The 23,792-nt window shown below is 50.6% G+C and overlaps 1 protein-coding gene across 5 annotated transcripts; it reads left to right on the top strand.

Moving 5' to 3' along the window:
• The first annotated feature begins 402 nt into the window (after positions 1 to 402).
• On the top strand, positions 403 to 18,939 carry SLC35C1 (solute carrier family 35 member C1). Of its 5 annotated transcripts, none has more exons than XM_076002008.1 (5): positions 403 to 780; positions 2,127 to 2,653; positions 6,363 to 8,868; positions 17,088 to 17,181; positions 18,855 to 18,939. In XM_076002008.1, the coding sequence occupies exons 2-3, from the start codon at positions 2,158 to 2,160 to the stop codon at positions 6,920 to 6,922; spliced, it is 1,056 nt and encodes a 351-aa protein (XP_075858123.1). In that variant the 5' UTR covers positions 403 to 780; positions 2,127 to 2,157; the 3' UTR covers positions 6,923 to 8,868; positions 17,088 to 17,181; positions 18,855 to 18,939. The 5 variants fall into 5 exon arrangements, with proteins under 5 accessions (XP_075858123.1, XP_075858121.1, XP_075858122.1 ...); XM_076002006.1 differs by lacking the exon at positions 403 to 780 and having other exon boundaries at positions 1,483 to 2,653; positions 6,363 to 8,598; positions 8,783 to 8,868; XM_076002007.1 differs by lacking the exon at positions 403 to 780 and having other exon boundaries at positions 1,483 to 2,653; positions 6,363 to 8,598.
• The last annotated feature ends 4,853 nt before the right edge of the window (positions 18,940 to 23,792 follow it).

Below are 23,792 nucleotides of genomic sequence, written 5' to 3'. Positions count from 1 at the left end.
CTTCATCAATTACCAATATGTTGTTCATCTTGTTTTATCTACGGACCTTTCTTAGAAAAATCTTTTTGTGAGTATTCTGAGTATTTTAAAGCAAATCCCAGACGTGATATCAACTCACCCAAAAATTAAGTGGCACTCATTAAATGGTGTTTGATATATTACAAACATGACAACCCCAACTTTCAACCATACCGACTAGCTAGTGTTTTGAGCGAGAAGGCTGGGACCCACGGGTCTAGCTCAGCCCTTAGTTTCACAACGAAGAGAATTCAGGCCCTGGGGGGAGAAGGGGGTTGCAAGTGGCCGGCCCAACGCTGGTGCTAGAGCGGGAACCAGAGAGAAGTCCGTCCTCCTGGCTGCCTGGTGAGTGACCGAGCAGGCTAGCCATCAACTTCGCAGGCTGGATCCTGGGAAGGGGGTGGGGGACCCTCCACTCTTTGCAGACGCACACGCCTCTGGAAGCACGGGGCGGTAGCGCGGCGGGCCAGAGATGCAGCCAAGTCCCGGGACGTGTCAGCTGCGGTAACCTGAGCGAGGGGTCCCGGGTCCGGGGAACAGGGGTGGCCTTGGAAAAAGGATGGGGCCTGCTCCCACGACTGGCGGGGTAACTGCGCCGCCGCCGCCACCCCCGGGCACCATATGTTCAGCAGGCCGGCGAGGCTGGCCAGGTGTCCGCGCCTGGGGCGGAAAGCAGGAAGTTGTCCCCGCGGGCGCGGCCCCTGGGTGCGGCGCGGCAGGTGCGCCGCGAGGTGGAACGGATGGGCGTCCGGTGCACTAGAGGTGAGCGCCAAGTCGCCTTCGCGGCCGGAGCGCGCAGGCCGGGACGCGGGAGCTAGCGGCCGGGCCCAGCGGGGGGACAGTATTTTCTGGAAGGAGGAGGAGGTGCTGCATTGAGGCTCAGGGAGCTGGGATCCCGGCCCTCGGGAGGGTCTCGAAGGGGGTACAGGGCGAACAGATTGAGGTCCGCAAGAGGCGGTGTGGCCTCCGGCCTCTGGGAGCGCTGCCAGGGGTCTCGGGCTTGGGAGAGAGACGGGGGCGGCAAAAACGAGGCGGAGGAGAAGACCACCACAATGTTCCGGAGCAGTGAGAGGGGCTTGGCAGAGGGGCGCGGGGCGGGTACCCGGGTCTCTGGAGGCGGAGGGGCCGCGGCTCCCAGGGCGCAGCCTGCATCCTGGGGGGAGGGGAAGAAGGGCCTGCCGCCGAGCCGAGGGGCGTAAGCAGCTGAGGGTGGGCGGGGAGGGTGATGGAGCCCTTCCAGCAAGGGAGAGAGGCTCAAGCGCCCAGAGACACCTTCGGCGGCTGCCGAGGCCCCCCCGCCATGCGCGCGCGGCAGACGCAGGGGCTGGGCCGGCCGGGACCTGGACGCGAGGCGGACGCGCGAACGCCAGTTCTCCCGGGCTGTAGCTTTAAAGGCACGCGGGCTCTTTAAGGAGGGGCCCGGGGCGTGCCAGGAAATGAGTCCTGGGCCCGCCTCGCCGGGAGGCGGCCTCGGGGTCCGGAGTCTGCCGGGCTGAGCCGGCGCCGCCGCCGGGGCAGGCAGCTGGGGGTGGGCTTGCGCCGCCAGAGCCCCTCCCGCGTTCTTCGGACCCTCAGCCTGAGCACCTCTGTCCTCCCGCACCCCTCCTTCCATCCCCCTGCACGCCCGCCCTCCATTCAGCGCCCTGCAGGTCTCCGCTTCCTCTCTTCCATAGCAGCCCATCCTGCCTCTCTCTGCGCCCCTTCCCTCCTGGCCCCCGCCCTTTTCCTACACCTTCGTCCCGCATTCGCCCTTTCCCCGCAGTGCTTCCATTCCTCTCCCCTCCCTCCCCCTTGCGACCGCTCCCTACTGGGCCCCAACCCCTTCTCTCACTGGTCATTTCTGTCCTGGCCTCACCACCTTAGCCTGCCCCTCCCCGCTGCCCCGTGTCTGTCTCCTGAGACCCCTCAGGGTGGGAGCAGTTGTGGGGCGGCACAGCTGGGCTCACCGCAAACCAGAATCTCTCCATCCTAGAGGACCGTGGGAAGGCCTCTGGGCCAGCCCCTATGTAACAATCGAGGGCTGTGGCTTGCAGAAAGCACAAGTGAGCTCACTGCCCTGTTCTGGGAATCAGGGTGGGGTGACCCGGCTCCTCTGCTACCATGAACAGGGCCCCTCTGAAGCGGTCCAGGATCCTCCACATGGCGCTGACCGGGGCCTCCGATGCCTCTGGAGAGGCAGAGGCCAGCGGGGAGAAGCCCTTTCTACTGCGGGCATTGCAGATCGCACTGGTGGTCTCTCTCTACTGGGTCATCTCCATCTCCATGGTGTTCCTTAACAAGTACCTGCTGGACAGCCCCTCCCTGCGGCTGGACGCCCCCATCTTTGTCACATTCTACCAGTGCCTGGTGACCACACTGCTGTGCAAGGGCCTCAGCACACTGGCCATCTGCTGCCCTGGTACCCTGGACTTCCCCACTCTGCACCTGGACCTCAGGGTGGCCCGCAGCGTCCTACCCTTGTCAGCCGTCTTCATTGGCATGATCACCTTCAATAACCTCTGCCTCAAGTATGTCGGTGTGGCCTTCTACAATGTGGGCCGCTCACTCACCACCGTCTTCAACGTGCTGCTCTCCTACCTGCTGCTCAAGCAGACCACCTCCTTCTATGCCCTGCTCACCTGCAGCATCATCATCGGTGAGTGGCAGCTGGGGCCAAGGGGAATAGGGTAGACATGGGGACTGAAACCCTAAAGAACAACCCTAAAGACTATCATCTGTCCCAGCTCCCTTGGTGCAACTGTCATATGAAGAAGAGCCTAGGGCCCAGAGAGAGCAAATAATTTGCTTAAGGTCAACCAGCAAGTTAGGGGCCCAGCCAGGGCAAGAACAATAATTAATAATAACAATAGAACAACAACAAAAAATAAATAAAAGGAAAGGAAAGAGAATAATAGTAACAATAGCACCAAAAGCAACTGACATTGAGTGCTTAAAATATGCCAGGCATGCATATCTAAGCACTTTAGCCATATTTACTCAACCGTTCCTCATAACAAGGTGGGATTATAATCCCCATTTTCCAGAGAGGAAACTAAGGCACAGAGAGGTTAAGTATTAATAATTTGTCCAAGATCACACAGCTAGTAAGTGTCAGTGGGATCTGAACTCAAGCAATCTGGCTCCTTAGCTCACACGCTTGACCACTATGCTATATTGCTTCTCAAGAGCTCAAGTGTCCTGATTGCCCACCCAGTGCTCTTTGTAGAAGACAATGCATCACCCTCCCACCATGCCATCTCGGGATAACACCTGAGACAATGACAAGAGCTATGCTTTGAGAGGCCTTAGCTGTCTTCCCAGATTTGACTCTCAGAAAATACTAAGTATTGATAGGGACATCATGCTAATCCTGTCACATATACCATCTCCTTTGTTCTCCCAGAGGTCCCCTGGATGGTGGCATCACTGTGATAATCTCCATCCAAATGAGGAAACTGAGGCCCAGAGAGATTAAGTTACTTGCCCAGGGCCTCACAGCTCAGAAGTAGCCAGGCTGGGATGCAAAACCCACATTGGCCACAAAACCCATATTGGCCAGACTCCCAGGTTTTAGCTCTCTGCTCTTGTCCACTGGAGGTTAGAACTTCACTATTCAATACAGTTGCCACTGGCCCATGTATTTAAATGAATTAAAATGAAATAAAATTTTAAACACTCAGTTCTTCAGTTGCAGGTGTAATAACCTGATTCTGTAGCCACATGTGGCTGGGGACTTTTATTGTATTGGATGGCACAGATTATAGAATGTTTCCATCATTGCAAAATGTTTTATTGGGCAGCACGCTGGGTTAGAGGGTCTCTAGCATTCCTTTCCCTGGGAGTATTCCTAGGGCTGTGTCATCTAGGAATGTGAGTTTTATTTGAACCTGTTCAGGTTTTTCTTGTTGCCATAAAGTTCATCCTATTTGGCCTACATATTATTCACTGGTGTCTGAGTTAGGTTTACTGGTTGGCAGGGGAAGAGGCCCATCCCATGCCACCTGTCCTAGAAAATGTTTCCTTTTGGTGAGCAACTGCTAGATCTGGGGCTGCTCAGTCTAGGTTCAAGAGGGGAGAGGGAAGAAGGGTGTGATTAGAGTGGGAGGAGCTGCTAAGAGCCCCTCCCCAGCAGAGCTCTCCCAACCTGCTTTCACTTCCCTCCTCCCTCCCCAGGGAGAAGGTTAGCCTCACTTCCTCCCTGGTGTCCCCAAATCCCCCGGGGGATCTCCACTTCCTTCTAGATGACCCTGCCAGGAATGGAGTGGAAGGCAGGGCTCCTAGTAGGAGAATTTGCATGTGGGAATGCGGAGTCACTAGGGAAACTGGGCCCAGATCCCAAAGGTAATCCAAGTAGCTGATGGTGAGATAGCTTCAGACTGGGGCAGAGGCTGGCGAGGCGGGTGCTCTCTGCTGCCCCAGGACCTGGCACCCTATCTGCCCTTTCCCCTTTCTTCCTCCTTGTGGGGGAAGATGAGTCTCAGGTGACTATTCCAGGCCTCTTCTCTCTGCGCCCCACCCCATCCCCATCACACGGTACCTTTCAAAGCTCCTGGCTGAGAGTCCTTCTGTCTGGAACTTCGAGGCTGCAGTCCCTTCTGGACTCAGAAGGTAGCCAGCATGAGGGCTGGGGGATGGGTACCTGTTCTGCATTTTTCTACCAAGAAAGAGGAGGGTACTGCGTGTTGAGTGCCTCTCATGTAGTAAGTACCCTGTCTCCCTAAATATTCACAACTATCTCCATAACAACTTCCATTCATTCATTCATTCATTTATTCTATAACTATTAATCAATGGCTAAGCACATGTCAGGCTCTGCCAGGCTTTGAGGGTACAAGTTCAGAAAAGATAGCCTTGGCTCCTACACTCCTGTCGTGTCGATGGCGTGTGGCAGTAAATGACAGTTACACTAGCTTGATAAGGTCCGTGGTGGGGCATAGAAGGTGCTATGGGAACTCCAGCAGGGGAAGGGGAGCTGGCAAGGGGGCAATCTATGCAGGCTTTCTGGAGGAAGTATTATGTAGGTTTAGAGGAAGAAGTGGGGAGAGAATATTCTGGACAGAAGGAAGAGCATGTGCACTTCTTCATGGCTGGGCCACAGCAAAACTCATCAGATGTGAGGTTGCCCACTCAGGCAGACTCCACATAGTGCAGGCCTTGAGTGAGTCTAGAAATTTCCTGAAGGTAATGGAGAGCCATGGAGAGGCTTTAAGCCAGCACAGGACCTGAACAAATCTGTACTTTAGGAAGGTCATTCTGGTTGCAGGGTAAAGAGTAGACTGGTAGAGAGTAGGGGACAAGAAAGTGACCCAGATCTTCACTGATGAAGGAAAGGAGCTTGGGGAGCTCCCAGGCCACTCAGCTTCTGAATTGCAGAGCCCAGCTGGAGGCCACATCTCTCTGACACCACAGCTTTTCCACTGCCCCATGCTGCCAAGTGCTGTGGCTGGAGACACAACATGTAAAGTTCAGCCCCAGGCTGAATGTCATCTAGCTAAAAAGACCAGACTATCTCCATGAGCATGTGCCTAGCAGGCCAGGGTGGGCAGGGGGATTCGAAGGAAAGCAAGGTCTGGGTGCTAGGGGTATCAGGAAAGGATTCCCTGCTGGAGATGCCAGCTTTGACCTTGAAGAATGAGTAGAATCCCCCTGGACAGGAGGAGAGTATTTCTGGTACAGGATGTGAGCAAGGACACTGAGCCCCAGGGTTAGGAGCAGGGAGATGAGATGGTCTAAGGGCAATCGTGGCATGGAGGAAGGGCTGGCAAGGGTGCAGGAAGCCCAGCGTGCCAGGCCGAGGAGTGTACACTTAGTGGTGGGCAGTGGGGAGCCTGGAAGCCCTTTGAGCAGGTGGCACAAGCTTAGGGTCTCAGAAAGAGTGACTGCCCCAGACGACACAAGTGATTCTAACTTAATGTTTCCCATAATGACATTGTAGGCTCTTATTTTATGGAAGACGAAACCAAGGCTTAGAGACTTTAAGTCACTTGCCCAAGGTCGCCTTAACAACCAAGTGGCACTCATCCTTCAGAACTCAGTCCAAATGTTACTTTCCAGACGCCCCAGGCCAGCACAGTCGCCGGGTTACGGGTTCCCACAGCACTCTGTGCTATTTTATGGACCTCATTACAATTCTTATAATTGTAATTAAAGAAAGAATTGGGGATGATCTGTTTTAGTGTCTTTCTCCTCTGCTAGAAAGTAAGCTGTGGGAGGAGGTTTTCTTGCCCTGGGCTTTGCGTGTGGTGGAGACTTTGGATGTGTTTGTTGGGCGGAGGGACAGGGGGCAGCAGTACACAGTTGTCCGTCTCCCTCCTGGTCCTCACCCCTCTTTTCCCCCTCACCTGCTCCTCCCCTCCCCGCTGCAGGTGGCTTCTGGCTGGGTGTGGACCAGGAGGGGGCAGAGGGCACCCTGTCCTTGATGGGCACACTCTTTGGGGTGCTGGCCAGCCTCTGCGTCTCGCTCAATGCCATCTACACCAAGAAGGTGCTCTCAGCAGTGGACGGCAGCATCTGGCGCCTGACCTTCTACAACAACGTCAATGCCTGTGTCCTCTTCCTGCCCCTGCTGCTGCTGCTCGGGGAGCTGCGGGCCCTGTGGGACTTTGCCCAGCTGGGCAGTGCCCACTTCTGGGGGATGATGACACTGGGCGGCCTGTTTGGCTTTGCCATCGGCTACGTGACGGGACTGCAGATCAAGTTCACCAGTCCCCTGACCCACAACGTGTCGGGCACCGCCAAGGCCTGTGCCCAGACGGTGCTGGCCGTCCTCTACTACGAGGAGACCAAGAGCTTCCTCTGGTGGACGAGCAACATGATGGTGCTGGGAGGCTCCTCCGCCTACACCTGGGTCCGGGGCTGGGAGATGAAGAAGACTCAGGAGGAGCCCAGCCCCAAAGAGGGTGAGAAGAGCCCCTTGGCCGTGTGAGCTGCTTCCAGGACCCTGGATGGCCTGGCCCTGGGGGGAATGCTCAGGTGGGATCAGCGCAGCAATGAAGGCTGTCCGCGTGGACCCAGAAAGGGGTGGCGTGTTGTGGCCTGCGTATTGCGTACAGACCTGATCAGAATGTGGTGGCTGAAAAGGAACCAGTATTTTCAAGTAATATCAGACAGTTGCCACAACTTTCTTTGCCCTCTTCCTATTTCTGGGTGTTTGTCCTTCCTTAGGGATCACCCTCGAGGGAGTGGCACCCCTTCCTGCCCCACCCAGGGCCTGCCTACCTCCACATCACCCTGGGGTGGGGGATGGGCTGCAGCTTTGAAGGGACAGTATTGGTATAGCCGTGAGGTCTCCACTTACACTCAGGGGAGATGGGGACGTGACCCCACCACAGCCAACTGAGGGGTTGGGAAACCTTACCCAACAACAGGCCCCCTCCAGAGGAGCACTCAGTCCCTCTGAGACCAGCAGCCCTGGGGCTGCTGGGAAGTGGCCTGGAAACGGGGGGATCATGAGAACATGCGGATCATGAGAACGTGCCCACCGCCTGCACGCCGCATTTCCAGCTTTTGAGCATGGGGAACCACACAGTCTTACAGGTTAAGCAGGGTCATTAACAGCCTCCCCCACCCCCTGACACTAGATTTACCTGCCTGGCTTCTCTGCCCCTGAGGGGCAACTGCCTCTCTGGCCTCCCAGCACCTGGCTCAGGTAACAGCCCTCTGAAAATGGAGCCAGGCAGCTGCTTCTCCCCTCTCCCCATTCTGCCTCCCCCAAAGCCTTCATCCCCGAGCCAGGCTGATGGAGCAAGGGTCAGGGGCTCAGAGCCTCCCGCCTCAGCTGGGCCCGGCCCCCAGATCCCTGCCGGGGGGTGTTAGAACCAGACTCTGAGCCTCTTCCCTTCTGAAGGTGATAAACACATTGACATTCTTCCCTGAAGCTGGGGCTGCAAGAACCTGCTTGTCCCCAGTCTTGGTCTTAGTTTATCGGGCTCCTATAGCAAAATACCGTAGACTGGGTGGCTTATAAACAACAGAAATGTATTTCTCACAGTTCTGGAGGCTGGGAAGTCCAAGGTCAAAGCACCAGCAGATTTGGAGTTTGCTGAGGGCCTGTTGCCTGATTCATAGATGGTGCCTTCTTGCTGTGTAGAAGCACAAATGAGCTCCCTCCGCCCTCTTTTATAAGGGCACTAATCCCATGACTTAATCACCTCCAAAGGCCCCACCTCCCCATACCATCACCTTGGGGGTGAGGATTCCAGCATATGAATTTGGGGAGACACAAACACTCAGACCATAGCACTCCCTCACCACGATCTCCTGGCCTCAGGGTGGCTTTCACTCTCCCTGTCCCTTCCTGTGGGCATTTTGTACCTCCTTTCTCCTCGGGGTGATTTGTGATGTTTTTAGTCCCTATAATGAAAAGCTGGGGAGACTGGTTCTTCTCCCCACTCCCCTTCCAGCCCCACACCATCCCAGGTTGTTTCTAACGCGGTTAGCGGGGCCTGATGCCCTGCATTGTGTGATGTAATAAAGAACCGAGTGAGACATCCCGTGTGTGGGGGCTGAGTGAAGGGGCCCTGGGGCCTGGAGGGGATTTGCGAATGAGGCCCTGGGGAGCTGTCCAGGGCGGCTGCCCTCACCAAGCCTGGCCACCAGCAGGTAGCCTTTCCAGGAGCTTTAGGATAAGGGTCAATCCAAACACCAGGGCTCCTTCCTGGAAATTAGGCGACTGCCATTTACTCAGTGTGTGCTGGAAGCCATGCACTGTGCCAAGTGTTGTACACCCACTGTTCATCTTCACACCCCATGAGGTGGGCGCCACCATTGATCCCCCATTTTATAGAGGATGACACCAAGGCTCAGAGAGGACCACAGCAAGGAAGAGGAAGCAGTAGAATTCAGACAGAGGTCTCTGCCTTCAGAGCATAGGTACTTAACCCCAGCACCCTTAACTATCCAGTTCTGATTCCCCTCTCTACCCAGCTTTTTTTTTTTTTTTTCTGAGCACCTATTATGTGCCAGGCACTGTGGTAGGTCATGGTCTTAGTCCATTTTCTATTGCTACAAATGAATGCCTGAGGCTGGGTAACTTATTTTACAAAGGTTTATTTGGCTCACAATTTTGATGTCTGGAAAGGTGAAGGATTGGTCGTCTGCACCTGGTGAGGGCCTCAGGCTGCTTCCACTCATGGTGGAAGGCAAAGGGGCGAGTATAAAGATTGCATGGTGAGAGGGAGTGAGAGAGAGGAAATGCCAGGCTCTTCTTAACAACCAGCTGTCTTGGGAACTAACAGAGCAAGGACTCACGCCCCTCCTCAGGGAAGGCATTACTCTGTTCATGAAGGGTTCACCCCCAGGACTCAAACACCTGCCATTAGGCTCCCACCTCTAGCACTGGGATCAAATTTCAACATGAGATTTTGGGGAACAAATATCCAAATGAGAGCATTTTGATCCTGGCCCCCCCAAAACTCAGGTTCTTCTCACATGGCAAAATACAATCACCCCTTCCCATTAGTTCCCCAAAGTCTTCATTTATTCCAGTATCAGCTCAAAAGGCCAAAGTTTCATCTGAGACTCAAGGCAAGTTCTTTCCAGCTTTGAGCCTGTAAAATGGAACCAAGTTATTTACTTCCAAGAGACAATGGTAGTTGTCTCCTGGACAACTACAGGCATGGAGTAAACATTCCCATTCCAAAAGGGAAGAATAGGCCAAAAGAAAGGGGTAATGAGTTTCACCCAAGTCTGAAATCCCCCATGGGAGACATTAAACCTTAAAGCTCCAAAATAATCTGACTCCGCATTCTGCCTCCGGTGCAATGGATGGCCTTGGGCAGCCCCACCCCTATAGCTTTGCTGGGCATACCCCACGTGGTGGTGCCCAGGGATTGGAGTCTGGTGCCTGTGGCTTTTCCAGGCTGGGGTGGCCAGCCCCTGGTGGCTCTATAATTCTGACATCTGGGGGGCAGGAGCCCTGCTTCCATGCTCCACTGCCCTAATAGTGGCTCTCTGTGGTGACTTCTCTGCAGCAGGCGTCTGCCTGGCGCCCAGGCTGTCTGACATAGCCTCTGAAATCTAGGGGAGAGCTGCCAGGCCTCCACCAATCGTGCATTCTGGGAGCCTGCAGACTTAACACCACGTGGAAACCACCACGGCCTGTGGCCTGTGCTCTCTGCAACAGCAGTCCAAGCAGCATCTGGGGTCATTTGAGCCATGGCTGGAGCCTGAGCAGCAAGAGCGTGGGATGTGGGGAGTGCCTGTGCAGGGCAACGGTGCCCCAGGCCTGTTCCCCAAAACCATTTCTGTCCTGCTTGGGCTCTGGGAGGGGTAGCCTCAAAGATTTCTGAAATGGCTTTCGGGCCTTTTTCTTATTGTCCTGACTGTTAGCACCTGGCTCCCTTTTATCCATGCTAAACAACGGTCGCTCCTACTCAACCATACTTTTAAGGTTCCTCTCTTGAAAATACTCTCTCCTCTACCACATGGCCAGGCTGTGAATTTTCCAAATTCTTATGCTCTGCTTCCCTTTTAAATTCTACCTTTAGATAATTTTTTTTTTTTTTTTTTTTTGCTGTCATATCTGACCATAAGCTGTTCCAAGCAGCCACACCAGGCTTTGCTGCTTAGAAATTTCTTCCACTAGGTAGCCTGGGTCATTGCTCTCAAGTTCAGCCTTCCACAAAGCCCTGGGGCGTGGACACAATGCGGCCAGCCTTTGCTCCAGTTCCCGATAAGTTCCTCAGTTCCATCTGAGAGCTCGCCAGCATGGCCTTTACTGTTTATGTCTGTAGCATTTGGGGCACAATCACTTAACCAATCTCTGAGTTCCAAACTTTCCCTCATGTTTTTGTCTCCTTCTGAGCCCTGCAAGCTCTTCCATCCTCTGCCCATCACCCAGTTCTAAAGCTGCTTCCTCATTTTCAGCAAAATGCTTCTTCGTTTTCTTTACAGCAACATCCCACTCCCAGGTACTCATTTTCTGTCTCAGTCTGTTTAGTGTTGCTATCCAGGAAGACCTGAGGCTGGATAAAGAAAAAGGGTTATTTGGCTCAGAATTCTGACATCTGAAAAATTCAAGATCGGGCATCTGCATCCCGGTGAGGGCGCCAGGCTGGCTCCACTCACGGCAGAAGGCAAAGGGGACCCGGCGTGTGCAGAGATCACGTGGTGAGAGAGGAGGTGCCAGGCTCCTTTTAACAAGCAGCTCTCGAGGGAACCAGTAGAGCAAGAGCTCCCCCCTAAGAGGCCCACCCCTACGACCCAAACACCTCCCATAAGGCCCCCACTTCCAACATTGGGATCAAATTTCAACATGAGGTTTGGGGCAACAAATATCCAAACTACATCAGTAGTATTGTTAAGATTAGTAACATGACTCAATCTGCTTTGGAGCCGCTTGCATGTAAACATACGTCAAGGCCCCGTAACAGGTGCCATGATGGAAGTCCAAGCAGAGAGACCAAGTGCAGGGAATCAGCCGAGTCTTCAGAAGGGACAGGGTGTTGGAACTGAGTCTTACTAGGTGAGTAGAGGCTCTAAAAGGACAGGCCCTGGGGTAGGAGTGTGATCCATGTGAGGAAGGAAAGACAAGGCCAGGGTGGCTGAGAGATGGTGGGAGAGGAGATCAGAGTCTGGGACATAGAAGTCTATAAGTCATAAAATACAGTAGGTAAATTTCCTTTGGCTGCAACTGAGAAATCAACTGCAACTAGTCATGGTAGTTCCTGCACACCTGGCCACTTTCCATTTCTTCCATGCCTGTATGCACATACTATATCTCCCATCCAGGGATGGGATCTACTGAGTCCTTGAATTAGGGCTGACTTTGTGACTTGCTCTGACCAATAGAATACAGAAAAAATAACATTCTGGGCCAGGCCTTAAGTGGACTTAGAGATTCTGCCTCTCCCCTGGCAATCTTGAGACCACTGTACTATCAGGAAGCCTCTGCTAGCAATTTGGAGGAGCCACATCTAGGAGAATCAAGGCACCGTGGCCAGTAGTCCCCAGTAGCTCTCCCACACCAGGTGAATGCAGCCACACAGTGTCCCTAGGTAAGACCAGCAGGAGAACCACCCAGTAAACCCACAGACTCTAAAGAAATCGTAAATTGTTGTTTAATCCTCTAAATTTAGGGGTGATATATTACACAGCAATAGATAACTGACACATTAGCCTAAGTAAATGGGTGGGGGTTATTTGAAGGAAACTGAGGTTTCTTGTGGAGTTTCAAGAAGATCAGAGAAGCCAACCCTCAGGAAGGGCAGGAACCAGACCCCCACCTCCAGGCAAGGATGTGTCTGTCACCCAGACCACCGCTATGGGCCCATGGGTAGGCCCCAGAGGGTGCTGGGACAGCAGCCCAGGCAGTACCTACCACACTGGAATATTCTCCCCAGCGGACTCTAATGGATAAAAGAATGGGGCCAAAATAGTTTGTTGTTTTTTTTTCCTGACTTGATCTTTGTTCAAAAAATGCTGGTCATCACTGAACTTGCCCAAGCCCCTTATTTTGCAATTGAGGAAACTAAGGCACAGAAAGGTTAAATGAAGTTTCTTTTTTCATTTTCTTTTTTGGAGTCAGAGTCTTGCTCTGTTGCCCAGGTTAGAGTGCAGTGGCATCAGACTAGCTCACAGCAACCTCAAACTCCTGGGTTCAAGCAATCCTCCTGCCTCTGCTTCCCAAATAGCTGGAACTACAGGCATGTGCCACCACACCCAGCTAATTTTTTCTATTTTGAGTTGTCTGGCTAATTTCTCTCTTTCTCTTTGTTATTTTTTATTTTTAGTAGAGACAGGGTCTCGCTCTTGCTCAGGCTGGTCTCAAACTCCTGACCTCAAGCAATCCTCCTGCCTCAGCCTCCCAGAGTGCTAAGATTACAGGCATGAGCCACCATGCCCAGCCTAAAGGAAGTTTCTGAGGTCACAGAGCAAATTAGTGACTGATCCCAAAGTAGAATATGAGTCACCTGATCCTAATCCAAGATGCTTTCTGCTTGCTCAAGTTCACAAAGCTGATTGGCAAGGGCGCTATTTTTTGAAATTAAGCAAACACTTAAATAAACTTTACTAGGTGTCAGGCACTGTTGAAAGTGTTTTATAAATATTAGTTCATTTAATCCTCATAACAACCCTATGTGGGTACAATTATTATCTCCCATCTCATAGATAAAAAATACTGAGGCACTGGGAGGTTAAGTAATTTGTCTGAGGTCACACAGCTAATAAGTGCCAGAAGTAGGAATCAAACCCAAGCAGTCTGGCTCTGAACCATAAAACCATGTTGCTTCCCTAGTATAAAAATTTCTTATTTTTGTGTTGTCATCATAACAATCCCCTAATGTAAGTAAAAGTGAAAGTATCTAAAGGTAAAAAGAAACTAGGTCTTAGGGTCAAAAGATCCAGACTCAAACTAGGCACTAGCTGTGTAGACTCTGCCAACTCACTTAACCTGTCTGATCTTTTTCTTATTTGAAAATAAGGAAAGTTGTTCTACTTTAAGAAATAACATGTTGTTTTAAGGAGTCCATATATATAAAACTTAGTTGCCAGATGAGAAAACCGAAGCCCCGAAGGGTCGGATGTCTTGCCCAGTACATTAATGACAAAATAGGATGCAAAACTCAGCTCTCCTGGCCCTCCTGTCTGATCTGCTTCCCACAGCACCACGTGGGCGGGGAGGCTGCCTGCACCAGACACAGCTCTCAGCCCACCACACACTGAGCTTCTGTGAAAGCGCTAAATTTAGGACCTGAAACCAGCTCAAATGGGGACAGCAGAGCCGGCTGCGCCGAAGGACCTGGTCCAGGTGTGCCGGCAGCTCAGATGCAGGAAGGGGGCGGGGAGGGAAGCGAGGGGCCCTGGGTGGGGGCGACAGCAGGCTGCCACTGAGCACCCAAGGGGGAACTGATAACATTAGCACCAGCCCCATATCCTACTGGCAAGCCTGACACGCAGCGGAGCCCAAGGTCACAGCACGATGGGGCAGAAGCAGGGCCAGAGCCGCCCAGAACCCTCCTCCCGGGCCAGTGCCCTTTCCACTAAGCATAATAACACTAACGATTTTTAAAACAATAATTACTATTATTATTATTATTGCTAAACTGTGTTGTGTACTCACCACATGCCGGGTACTATTCTAAGATGTAGTCACATCTGAGACAGGTACTGTTAACATCCCCATTTCACAGATGAGGAAAGCAAGGCACAGAGAGGTTAGCAACATGCCCCAAATCACACAGAGAGCTCCCTCTGTGCACACTGAGGACAGAATATGCAAACAGATATGGCCAAGCCACGTACGACAATAGCACTCTGCCCCACGACCTCTGCAACAGTCAGCCCTGGAAGCCGAACCACAAGCTCTGCAGTGACTGGCCCAGAAGGGTCAGGACGTGGTCAATGACCAGTTCCCTATTTCCTCCTGCCCTCCCACAACCGCCACTTCCCACGCAGGGCCAGCCAATCACAGAGGACACCCTGTTTCTGGTCACCTGCCTCCGGCTCCCGCAGGTGAGAGAACGCCTCGAGCCTTCCCTTTTGCTCATCATAAAGCTCTCCTACTCCTCTGCCTGCCTTGAGTCTCTGCCAAATACAAGCGACGGTGGCAGGCTCCCTTGCTGTAGCTTTGAGTAGCCTCTGTGTGTTCTCGTGTGGTCTCGGTTTGCTTCTGCAACTCCCAGTGCTCATCGTCTTGCTGTCCGGGTACAGGCTGCCTTGGAAGGAGGGGATATTCTTGGAGGAGCCTCAGGCAGGCAGGCAGAGGGGGCTGGGGCTGGGGCTGGGGCTGGGGCTGGGGCTAGGGCCACCTGCGTTTCTACCAGGCCAGCGATCTGGCTCCCAGGTTGCTCTGTAGCCACAGAAGGGTTGCACGATTTCCCAGTCAGCCAGCAAGTCCCTCCCTGCTGCCTCCACAGGTCACCGTGCACCAGGTCCCTGTCTTACCTCATCTTTCACTCCCCTAAGCCAGAAGGGAGGAGGGAACTGCCCTATGGAGTGCCTAATCCGCTGGGCCCTAGCCAGCCTCTTTGTATCATCCTAACCCTGTGAGGCAAGGTCATGTTCCCGCTGCCTTTGAGATACTCTGGCCTTCAGCTATGTGTCCAAAGTCACTTAACTTTCCCAAGCCTTGGTGGCCATGTCTATAAAATAGAGAGAGGGAGGCTGGACAAGATCCTTGCTTCTAGGAAGCCTGGGAGCCCCTCGGAGCAGGAAGGGGAGCCAAGAGGGCTCTGGCCTTCTCTCCTGCTTCCGCCAGGGCAGCCTCAGCTGTACCCATTTACTTATTGATGATGCGCTTTGGATTCAGACTAACAAAGCTCCAGGGAGTCTTGTGCAATTTGCTCATAGGATTCCAGCAAGGGGGTTGAATAGAAGTCCCTGTGGCACTTGTGTCCTTGTGGCAGACCCAACACCGATCCCTGCTCCTCCGTCCTTGCTGACATAGCCCCAGTTTTGTTCCTTTTTCTTTTGAGAAGACTTGTAAAAAGGAAAGGTGGTGCTAAATCATGGTTAGTAAGAATCAATCATGGGCCGGGCGCGGTGGCTCACGCCTGTAATCCTAGCTCTCTGGGAGGCCGAGACGGGCGGATTGCTCAAGGTCAGGAGTTCGAAACCAGCCTGAGCAAGAGCGAGACCTCGTCTCTACTATAAATAGAAAGAAATTAATTGGCCAACTAATATATATAGAAAAAATTAGCCGGGCATGGTGGCGCATGCCTGTAGTCCCAGCTACTCGGGAGGCTGAGACAGGAGGATCGCTTGAGCCCAGGAGTTTGAGGTTGCTGTGAGCTAGGCTGACGCCACGGCACTCACTCTAGCCTGGGCAACAAGTGAGACTCTGTCTCAAAAAAAAAAAAAAAAAAAAAAAGAATCAATCATGGTAATCCCAGTCTGTCAGTTACTTGTTTAACCCAGATTGACCAATAAGGTACAGAAGTCCACTAGTGGCTTCTGCAAAGGTTTCCTTATTCTTCAAAAAAGACACAAACAGTAATGTTCCCTCTCTGGCCTCTTGAGGGATCCTCAGCGTGATGGCTGGAGCTGTGGCAGCCATTTGGGATCATAAGAGAAGTCACTTTAGGAAGTCAAGCTAAATAGATCAGCAGAGTGGAAAGATGAAGAGAACCTGAGTCCTTGGTGACATCACTGAGCTTCGGAATTAACTACCTTGGGCACCGTTATGCCTCTTTTTGTTTTCCATCCGTTGCAGCTAAAGCATCTCAGCTGGCCTACCTCAGCATTTCTATTCTGCGGTTAACATGGTCCTATTCTAAGCCTTAAGAACCCATGACTAGAACAATGGGATGGTGCATCCTGGCTGGAGCTTGAACTGAACCTCTACCCAACAGCATCTGTCAGAGCAAGCTCCAAGGCACCTACCTGGTTCCCAGCCTCCAAGCAACCCCCTTCTTTTCCTTCTGCCCTGTGCTGTGCTTCCCAACGTGCTCCTAGCCTTTCACCTATTCTGTGGCTTCCCTCTTTCCCCTGGGACCAACCTGGACTCCCCTCCTGATCTTCCATCCACTCTTGCCCCCTGGACTTTCTGGTTACTCTGGATAACAATTCAGCCCCACCCAGCATCTGATCCTACCCCATCCCTAATGCCCACCCATGGGTTTTCCTGCCTACCCACTGCCAAAAAAGTAAAGGAGATACAAAACCCACACCTGAAATACACAGCCTTTATTTGATAAACCCTGACTTAAAGCATGATCACTTTGAATTGAATCTCAGATGGAAAGAAATGATTTAAAACAATAACATCAATTCAACCATCACCCCAGTGAAACAGTGGGTCCTGGAATCAGCCAGTCCATCCTCTAAAGTAGCGGTCCCCAACATTTTTGGCACCAGGGACCGGTTTCATGGAAGACAATTTTTTCTACCGAATGGGGAGGGGAAGAAAGGAGGGAGGCAGAGTTCAGGCCATGACATGCGGCCCTGTTTTCCTATAGACCACGGACCGGGACGGGGCCATGGCCGGGGGGTTAGGGACCACAGCTCTAAACCTTGGAATCCGGTATGGCATCATGGTCATGGAGCTGAACCTGAACCAAACCATATTTCATTTATATCTGCTCTCAACTCCCAAAACCTGGTGGGGTGAGATCAACAGAGACGAACACAGACCTCCATCTCTGTTCTAGAACCAAGACCTCAAGCTCATCTGAGTTGGACTCTGGGGAGAAGAGAGGACACACAGAGAACATGAAGGTTGTCACCCAGCCAGAGGCCAGGCAGGTAACATGCATGGGGGGAAAAGCCAGGGTGTGAGGCAACAGTATTGGTATGACAAGTGAGCCCAGCAAAAGGCCCCAAATCCAAATTTTCAAAAATATTGCTGGATCAGACTGGGCTTGGTGGCTCATGCCTGTAATCCCAGCATTTTGGGAGGCTGAGGTGGAATGATTGCTTGAGGTCAGGAGTTTGAGACCAGCCTGAGAAAGAGTGAGACCCCCGTCTCTACAAAAAATATAAAAATTAGCCAGGCATGGTCGTGCACACGTGTAGTCCCATCTACTCGAGAGCCTGAGACAGGAGGATCACTTGAGCCCAGGAGTTTGAGGTTACAGTGAGCTACAATAACACCACTGCACTCCAGCCAGGGTGACAGAGCAAGACTCTGTCTCAAAAAAAAAAAAAAAAAAAGAAATTCATGACTGGCGAACTATAATAGTTTGTTCCTCTGGCTGCCAGTTTTCAACTTCTAGACATTGGAGACAGTTGGCCATGTGTTGGCTGGGTGACTTGGCATGAGCTAGGTAACATCAGCCTCAGTTTCCCAGCCACTTCCCAGCTGTGTGACCATAGGCAAATGACTTGCTGTCTCTAAGCCTTGGTTGCCCAATCTGCAGCATGACGATGATAATCGTTCCTATTCCAGAGGGCAATGCAATGATGAGATGAGATAATGCACGATTCGCACACTGTAGTAGATAAACAGCAGGTGCGCTTATTAGATGGAAGCTCACAGCAGAAAGAATGGCAGCACTTTGTCCCCTCTGCTACATGGGCCCGTGGATTCAGCTCTGAGGCCTGCCAGGGCAGCCTCCTAGCCTGCGGGGTGGGAGAGCTGTGCTAGGAGCTGAAGACGCCTGGGCCCTGCGGCTGCGTCCATCCCTGCTGCTGCCACTCCCTCCCTCCTGCTGCAATCTCGGGGAAGATGAAACTTATTTATCACAGGAGTGAATTCCTAGTGAAAACATCAGTGGGGACAACTAATTACATAAATGAAAGCGAGCTGGATGGGGACCGTGGTGAACTGGGCAGTTCTAAAGGGGGAGCCACTACTCAGCTCCCATCGCTTTTTGCCATTTGGGAATGTGGGCTTGTACTGCTAGAATTTCTAATTTTGCAAGAGAAGCTGTAAATCTGAAACTTTATATGCAATATCCTGAGTTGTTTTTTTTTCTAAATATATCAAGCTTTTTTTTTTATTTAGGCATATTATGGGGGTACAGATTTTAAGGTTTCAATAAATGCCCATTCCCACCCTCCCCCCACAAGTCTGAGTCTCCAGCATGACCATCCCCCAGAGGGTGCACATCTCACTCATTATGTATGTATATACCCGCCCCCCTCCCCCATGCCCAATACCCTATTACTGTAGTACCTATGTGTCCACTTAGGTGCTGCTCAGTTAATACCAAATTATCCTGAGTTTTAAACAAAGCTCAAATTTACAAAAGACTATGTGGGCAGTGGTGCACGTACGTGGCCCCGATTCAGCACTGGGCCACCATTTCATAATCTCTTTCTCAGATGATAAGCTCCAGAGCTTATCACATCTGTGAGGGGTTAGTAGGACACAGAACCCACATGGCACAGGTGGCAGCATCCCTATGAACCAGGGCTATGAGATTGCCACCTTTGCCTGTTCCACTTCAAATGTCCTTCTTTTTCCACCTCCACAGAAGAGAAGCTTCCCGATGGGGATCAGTCCATCTGCTTCTACCATTTTCCAGCTGCAGTTAGTATAATAAAAAAACATGTACAGGCTTTTTGAGTGTGTGAAGGTTTTACTGCCCTTCTTTACTGTGTGCTTGCTAATGGGCAGGGCAGGGAAATGAGAGAACCTAGAGGTGTTCTGTGGTTGTCTTTGCTACTGCTGTTAATAGCTAGCAAAACAGTTATAATAACAACAAAGCCCTCTGTTATTGTAAGGAATATTAGCATGGGGTTTCATAGTTTATTCTGAGAGAATGAAAGTGTAAATTCTATCCCATCGACACCCACAAATTCCTAGGGGCTTATAATCCTGTACAAAGGCAGGTGCAAAAGGCACAACCAACTAGCATTGTGGCAGCCATTGCTGGTTGTTTGCTGACAACCCTCTTTTTCTAGCCAAAAAGCCCCCATTTTGTTCAGGTGTCAGGTGACTTCTTGCCTTCTTGAAGCCAGGCCACACCCTAGCCCCAGGGTTGAATTGTGATTGGTCTAAATCATATCAGTAATCCCTAAGGATTGGTCAAAGCAAGAACATATGAGCAATTCTGGCCAATGAGACATGAAGTGCGGTCTAATGAGGTGCATCACTGAAAATTTCCTGTCTGTTACAAAGAGCGGAAGAAGGGTTCCATAGGGTCATGGAACTGCTGTAGCCATTTTGTCACCATAAGGGAAGCAGCCAATACCTGAGGAGAGATGATCGGAAAGATAGAGGAAAACTAGGTGCTTGACCCGGGGCTTATTTCACTTAGCATCCTAGTCTTAGCTCCTCAAGTGCTCAATACGCCCACCCACCTCAGGACCTTTGTACATGTTGCTCCTTCTACCTACAACACTGTTTTCCCCTTTTCATATAGTTAGTACGTACAGCCCCTTCAGATCTCAGCTCAAACTTTGTCAAATAAAAACAAATCTGGGCTTAGATAGGGAGAGATTTTAATTAGAAGGAAAAACTATGGCATGGTGACTATGGTTAATAATACTGTATTATATACTTGAAATTTGCTGAGAGTACATCTTAAATATTCTCACCACAAAAAGAAAAGTAAACTATGTGAGATGCTGTATATGTTAGTTAGCTTGATTGTGGTAATCATCTCACAATATATATGTATTTCAAAACATCACATTGTACATCTTAAATGTAACTTTTATTTGTCATTTATACATCAATAAAGCTGGAAAAAAGAAAGAAGGAGGGGGAAGGAAGGAAGGCAGGCAGACTGTTGCAATAGGAAGATTACTCCAATCTCAGAAATCCACAAGCATCTCAAAATCAAGCAGAAAAAGGCTTTTCTTTTCCAGGGTAAAGGAGGAGGCAGACAGAGATGAGCAGCATCTTTGAAACTGGACAGGCAAGGTAAACAGAGCAGGGAGATCTGATAGGAGATTGTGCCCAGCTGATTCCCAGGAGAAGCTAAGGGGCCCAGTTCCTAAGGCTCAAGGCAAGCAGAGTGCAGGGGCCTGGAGGAAAGAGTGAAGCACAGTGGGAGGCTGAGGCAGGTGGATCATCTGAGACCTGGAGTTTGAGGTTTCAGTGAGCTATGATTGTGCCACTGCACTCTAGCCTGGGTGACAGAGTGAGACCCTGTCTCAAAAGAAAAAAAAAAGACCAAGCAGAGGATAAGAAATGGGCAGCTGTAAACACTTGGTTGACATCACTTCCTCCGAGAAGTCCTCCTTCATCCACCAAACTCAGACATGGAGCCAGACTGCACCGATTCAAATCCCAGCTCTGCCACCTGCCAGGTGAGACCTCGGACAGGTTTCTTAACCTTTCTGTGCCGCTATTTCCTCATCCGTATAATGATGATAATAAAATGATCTCTCTCACAAATTGTGGGGATCAAAAGAGTTGCACAGGTCCCTGGTAGACAGTAGGTGCCTAATGAACATTAGCTATCATAATATGATCTCTGATCCCCTGTGCATTTCCTGCCTACAGTGGTCTCCTCAACTTGCCAGCAGGACTGGGGGACTCTCCAGCTCATGCCTGAGTCCCCAGTACTAGGGAAGTGGCTATTGCATAGAAAGGTCTTAACAAATATTTTTTTTAAATATTGCCAACATGCAAGCAGCTAATAATATCAGAGGAAGAAGATGAAAAATCATGAAGCTTTTTGGCCTGCAGCAGTTCAATGAGAGCCTTGGAGAATCCTTTGACACCTCGGGATCTGCCAAGCTTTGCCCATCTGTTGAACCAGTTTGCCAGGGTCACCTTTCTGGCCGGTGCATCCAGCCTGCTGAACTCACTTGCCCTAGCAGTGTTTTACTGGCTCTTCCGGGGGAAGGCCTGTGAGGGGTTCCAAGTGATCAGGGCCTGGTAGAAAATGTCCCTCCTGTTGAACAGGTTTGCTTCCTGCCCCCAGGTGATGAGGGTTCTGCCTCTATTGTGTTTCTCTGCCTGGCTGGCGGAGAGGCTCATACTACAGTTTGGGCCCAAAGAGTGGTGGCTTTTATTGACTTGGAGTTCTTGGCATCGATTTCTCCTCTTTTTGTTCATCTTTTGGTGACTTTATCATTTTATTATTAGACTCCTAGAAAACCAGGAGTCAGCAAACATTTTCTGTAAAGGGATAGAGATAGTAACTGGTTTGGGCTTTATGGGCCATACAGTTTTTAAGCTGCAACTCTGCCTTTGTAGCTCAAAAGCAGCCGTAGACCATATGTAAACAAATGGGCAGAGCTGTGTTCTAATAAAACTTTCTTTATAAAACAGGTAGCAATGGATGAACCTTGAAAACATTATGCTAAATGAAGAAGGCACGTGCAAAAGATCACATATGGTATGCTTCCATTTATGTGAAATGTCCAGGATTGGCAAATCTCTAGAGACAGAAAATAGATAGGTGGCTTCCTAAGGGTAGGGGTGGGAGGTGAGGGAAAATGTTCTAGAATTAGATTGTGATGGTGGTTGCACAACTCTCTGACTGTAATAAAAAGCATTGGATTGTACACTTAAATAAGTGCATTTTGGATATGTAATTTATATCACAATGAAGCTGTTTAAAAAGAAGAGTACACCAATGTCCATAGCAGCACTATTCACAACGGCCAAAAGGTAGAAATGACAAGTGTCTGTCAATGGGTAAATGGAGAAACAAAATGTGATGTATACATGGAATGGAGTATTACTCAGCCACAGAAAGGAATGAAGTACTGATACATGCTACAGCATTGATGAGCCTTGAAAATACGCTAAGCAAAAGAAGCCAGGCACAAAAGGATGAATATTATATGATTTCACTTACGTGAGGTTCCTAGAATAGACAAATTCATAGAGCCAGAAAATAGAACTGAGACCTTGTGGTAGGGAGGAATGGGGAGTTATTGTTTAATGGGTACAGAGTTTCAATTTGGGATAACGAAAAGTTCTGGAAATGAATAGTGGTGATGGTTGCACAACATTGTGAATATACTTAATGCCTCTGAATTGTACACTTAAATATGGTTAAAATGATAAATTTTGTTATGCATATTTTATCACAATTGCAGAAAACTAAAAAATAGGAAAATGAAATGGGGTTGGGGTATGGTTGGGACAGAACACTAGGGTGGTTGGCACCCAGAAAGCAACGAGGAGCATGGTGAAACTGACAAGGTGGGCACGGGCAGCTCACACGGGGCCTCCTAAATGGGAAGAAGTGGCCAGATTCTAGAAAGATCGTGATCAGGAAGCCAGGGCCAGGACACTACACAGATCCTCAAAGGAGGGGACTGGTGGAAGAGGACAAAAATGACTAGCAGCAGCCTTAGGACAGGTCCTGCTACTGCCACCACAGCCCCATCCTGTGCCCACATGCAGTCAGGCCACCTGCCCAGGCTCACTTGACTAGAGTATGTGAACAGTCCCCGCCTTTCCACACGAGCCCCCAGCACTTGGCCTGCACACAGTGAGCACTGAGAAATGTTTGTTGGGCCAGACTTGGTGGCTCAAGCCTGTAATCCTAGCACAGGATTGTTGGGAGGCCCAGGCGGGAGGATCACTTGAGACCAGGAGTTTGAGACCAGCCTGTGCAACATAGCAAGACCCCATATCTCTATAAAAAATTTTTTTTAATTAGCCAGGTGTGGTGGCACATGCCTGTAGTCCCAGATACTTGGGAAGCTGAGACAGGAGGATCACTTGAGCCTAAGAGTTTGAGGTTGCAGTGAGCTATGATGACGCTATTGCACTCTAGGCTGAGCAACAGAGCAAGACCTTGTCTTCAAAAATAAAAGAAATTTTTGTTGAATGAAAAGAACAAATGAGCACATTATACTGTATTGTGGAATGCTGGGATTACTTGAGATCTTTATTTTCTGATTGGCATTTCGGTTGACTTTCCAAATTGTCTAAAATGAACTTAGACTGCTTTTACATTTGGAAAACAAAATTCCATTAAACAAAGAAACAGAAGCCCAAGTGAAACAGCCACCCCTATCACGTTCAGGGTTTGGGGGCCTTCTTCTGCTTAGGGCCCAGTTCTCTCTGTTCTTCCGGGGAATCTGGGCTCTACTTGGATTCTTAAACCTTAGCATATCCTTTCCCTCCACTTCCACCCCCAACACATCAGGCCCCCTTCTGGGCCAGATTTTTTGGATTCTCCTCTGAGATCACTCCCTCTCTCTCTCAGGCCTTTACCTCTAGCTCAGTGGTTCTCATCTGGGGGTGATTTGGCAATGTCTGGAGGAGACATCTGGCCATCACAACTGGAGGGTTGCTATGGCATCTAGTGGGTAGGGACCAGAAATGCTGCTAAACAGCCTATAGTGCTCAGGACAGCACCCTACAACAAAGAATTGTCCAGTCCAAAATGCCAAGATTGAGAAAACACGTGCCTGGGCCAATAACAATAATACGATAATCCTAATCACCTCACTAAGAGCCTTCTATGTGCAAGGCACTGGGCAGAGTTCATTCC

This window comes from Microcebus murinus, chromosome 4 (genome assembly GCF_040939455.1).
Source record: "Microcebus murinus isolate Inina chromosome 4, M.murinus_Inina_mat1.0, whole genome shotgun sequence".
Lineage (NCBI taxonomy): Eukaryota > Metazoa > Chordata > Mammalia > Primates > Cheirogaleidae > Microcebus > Microcebus murinus.
This window is presented reverse-complemented; position numbering and strand designations above follow the sequence as displayed.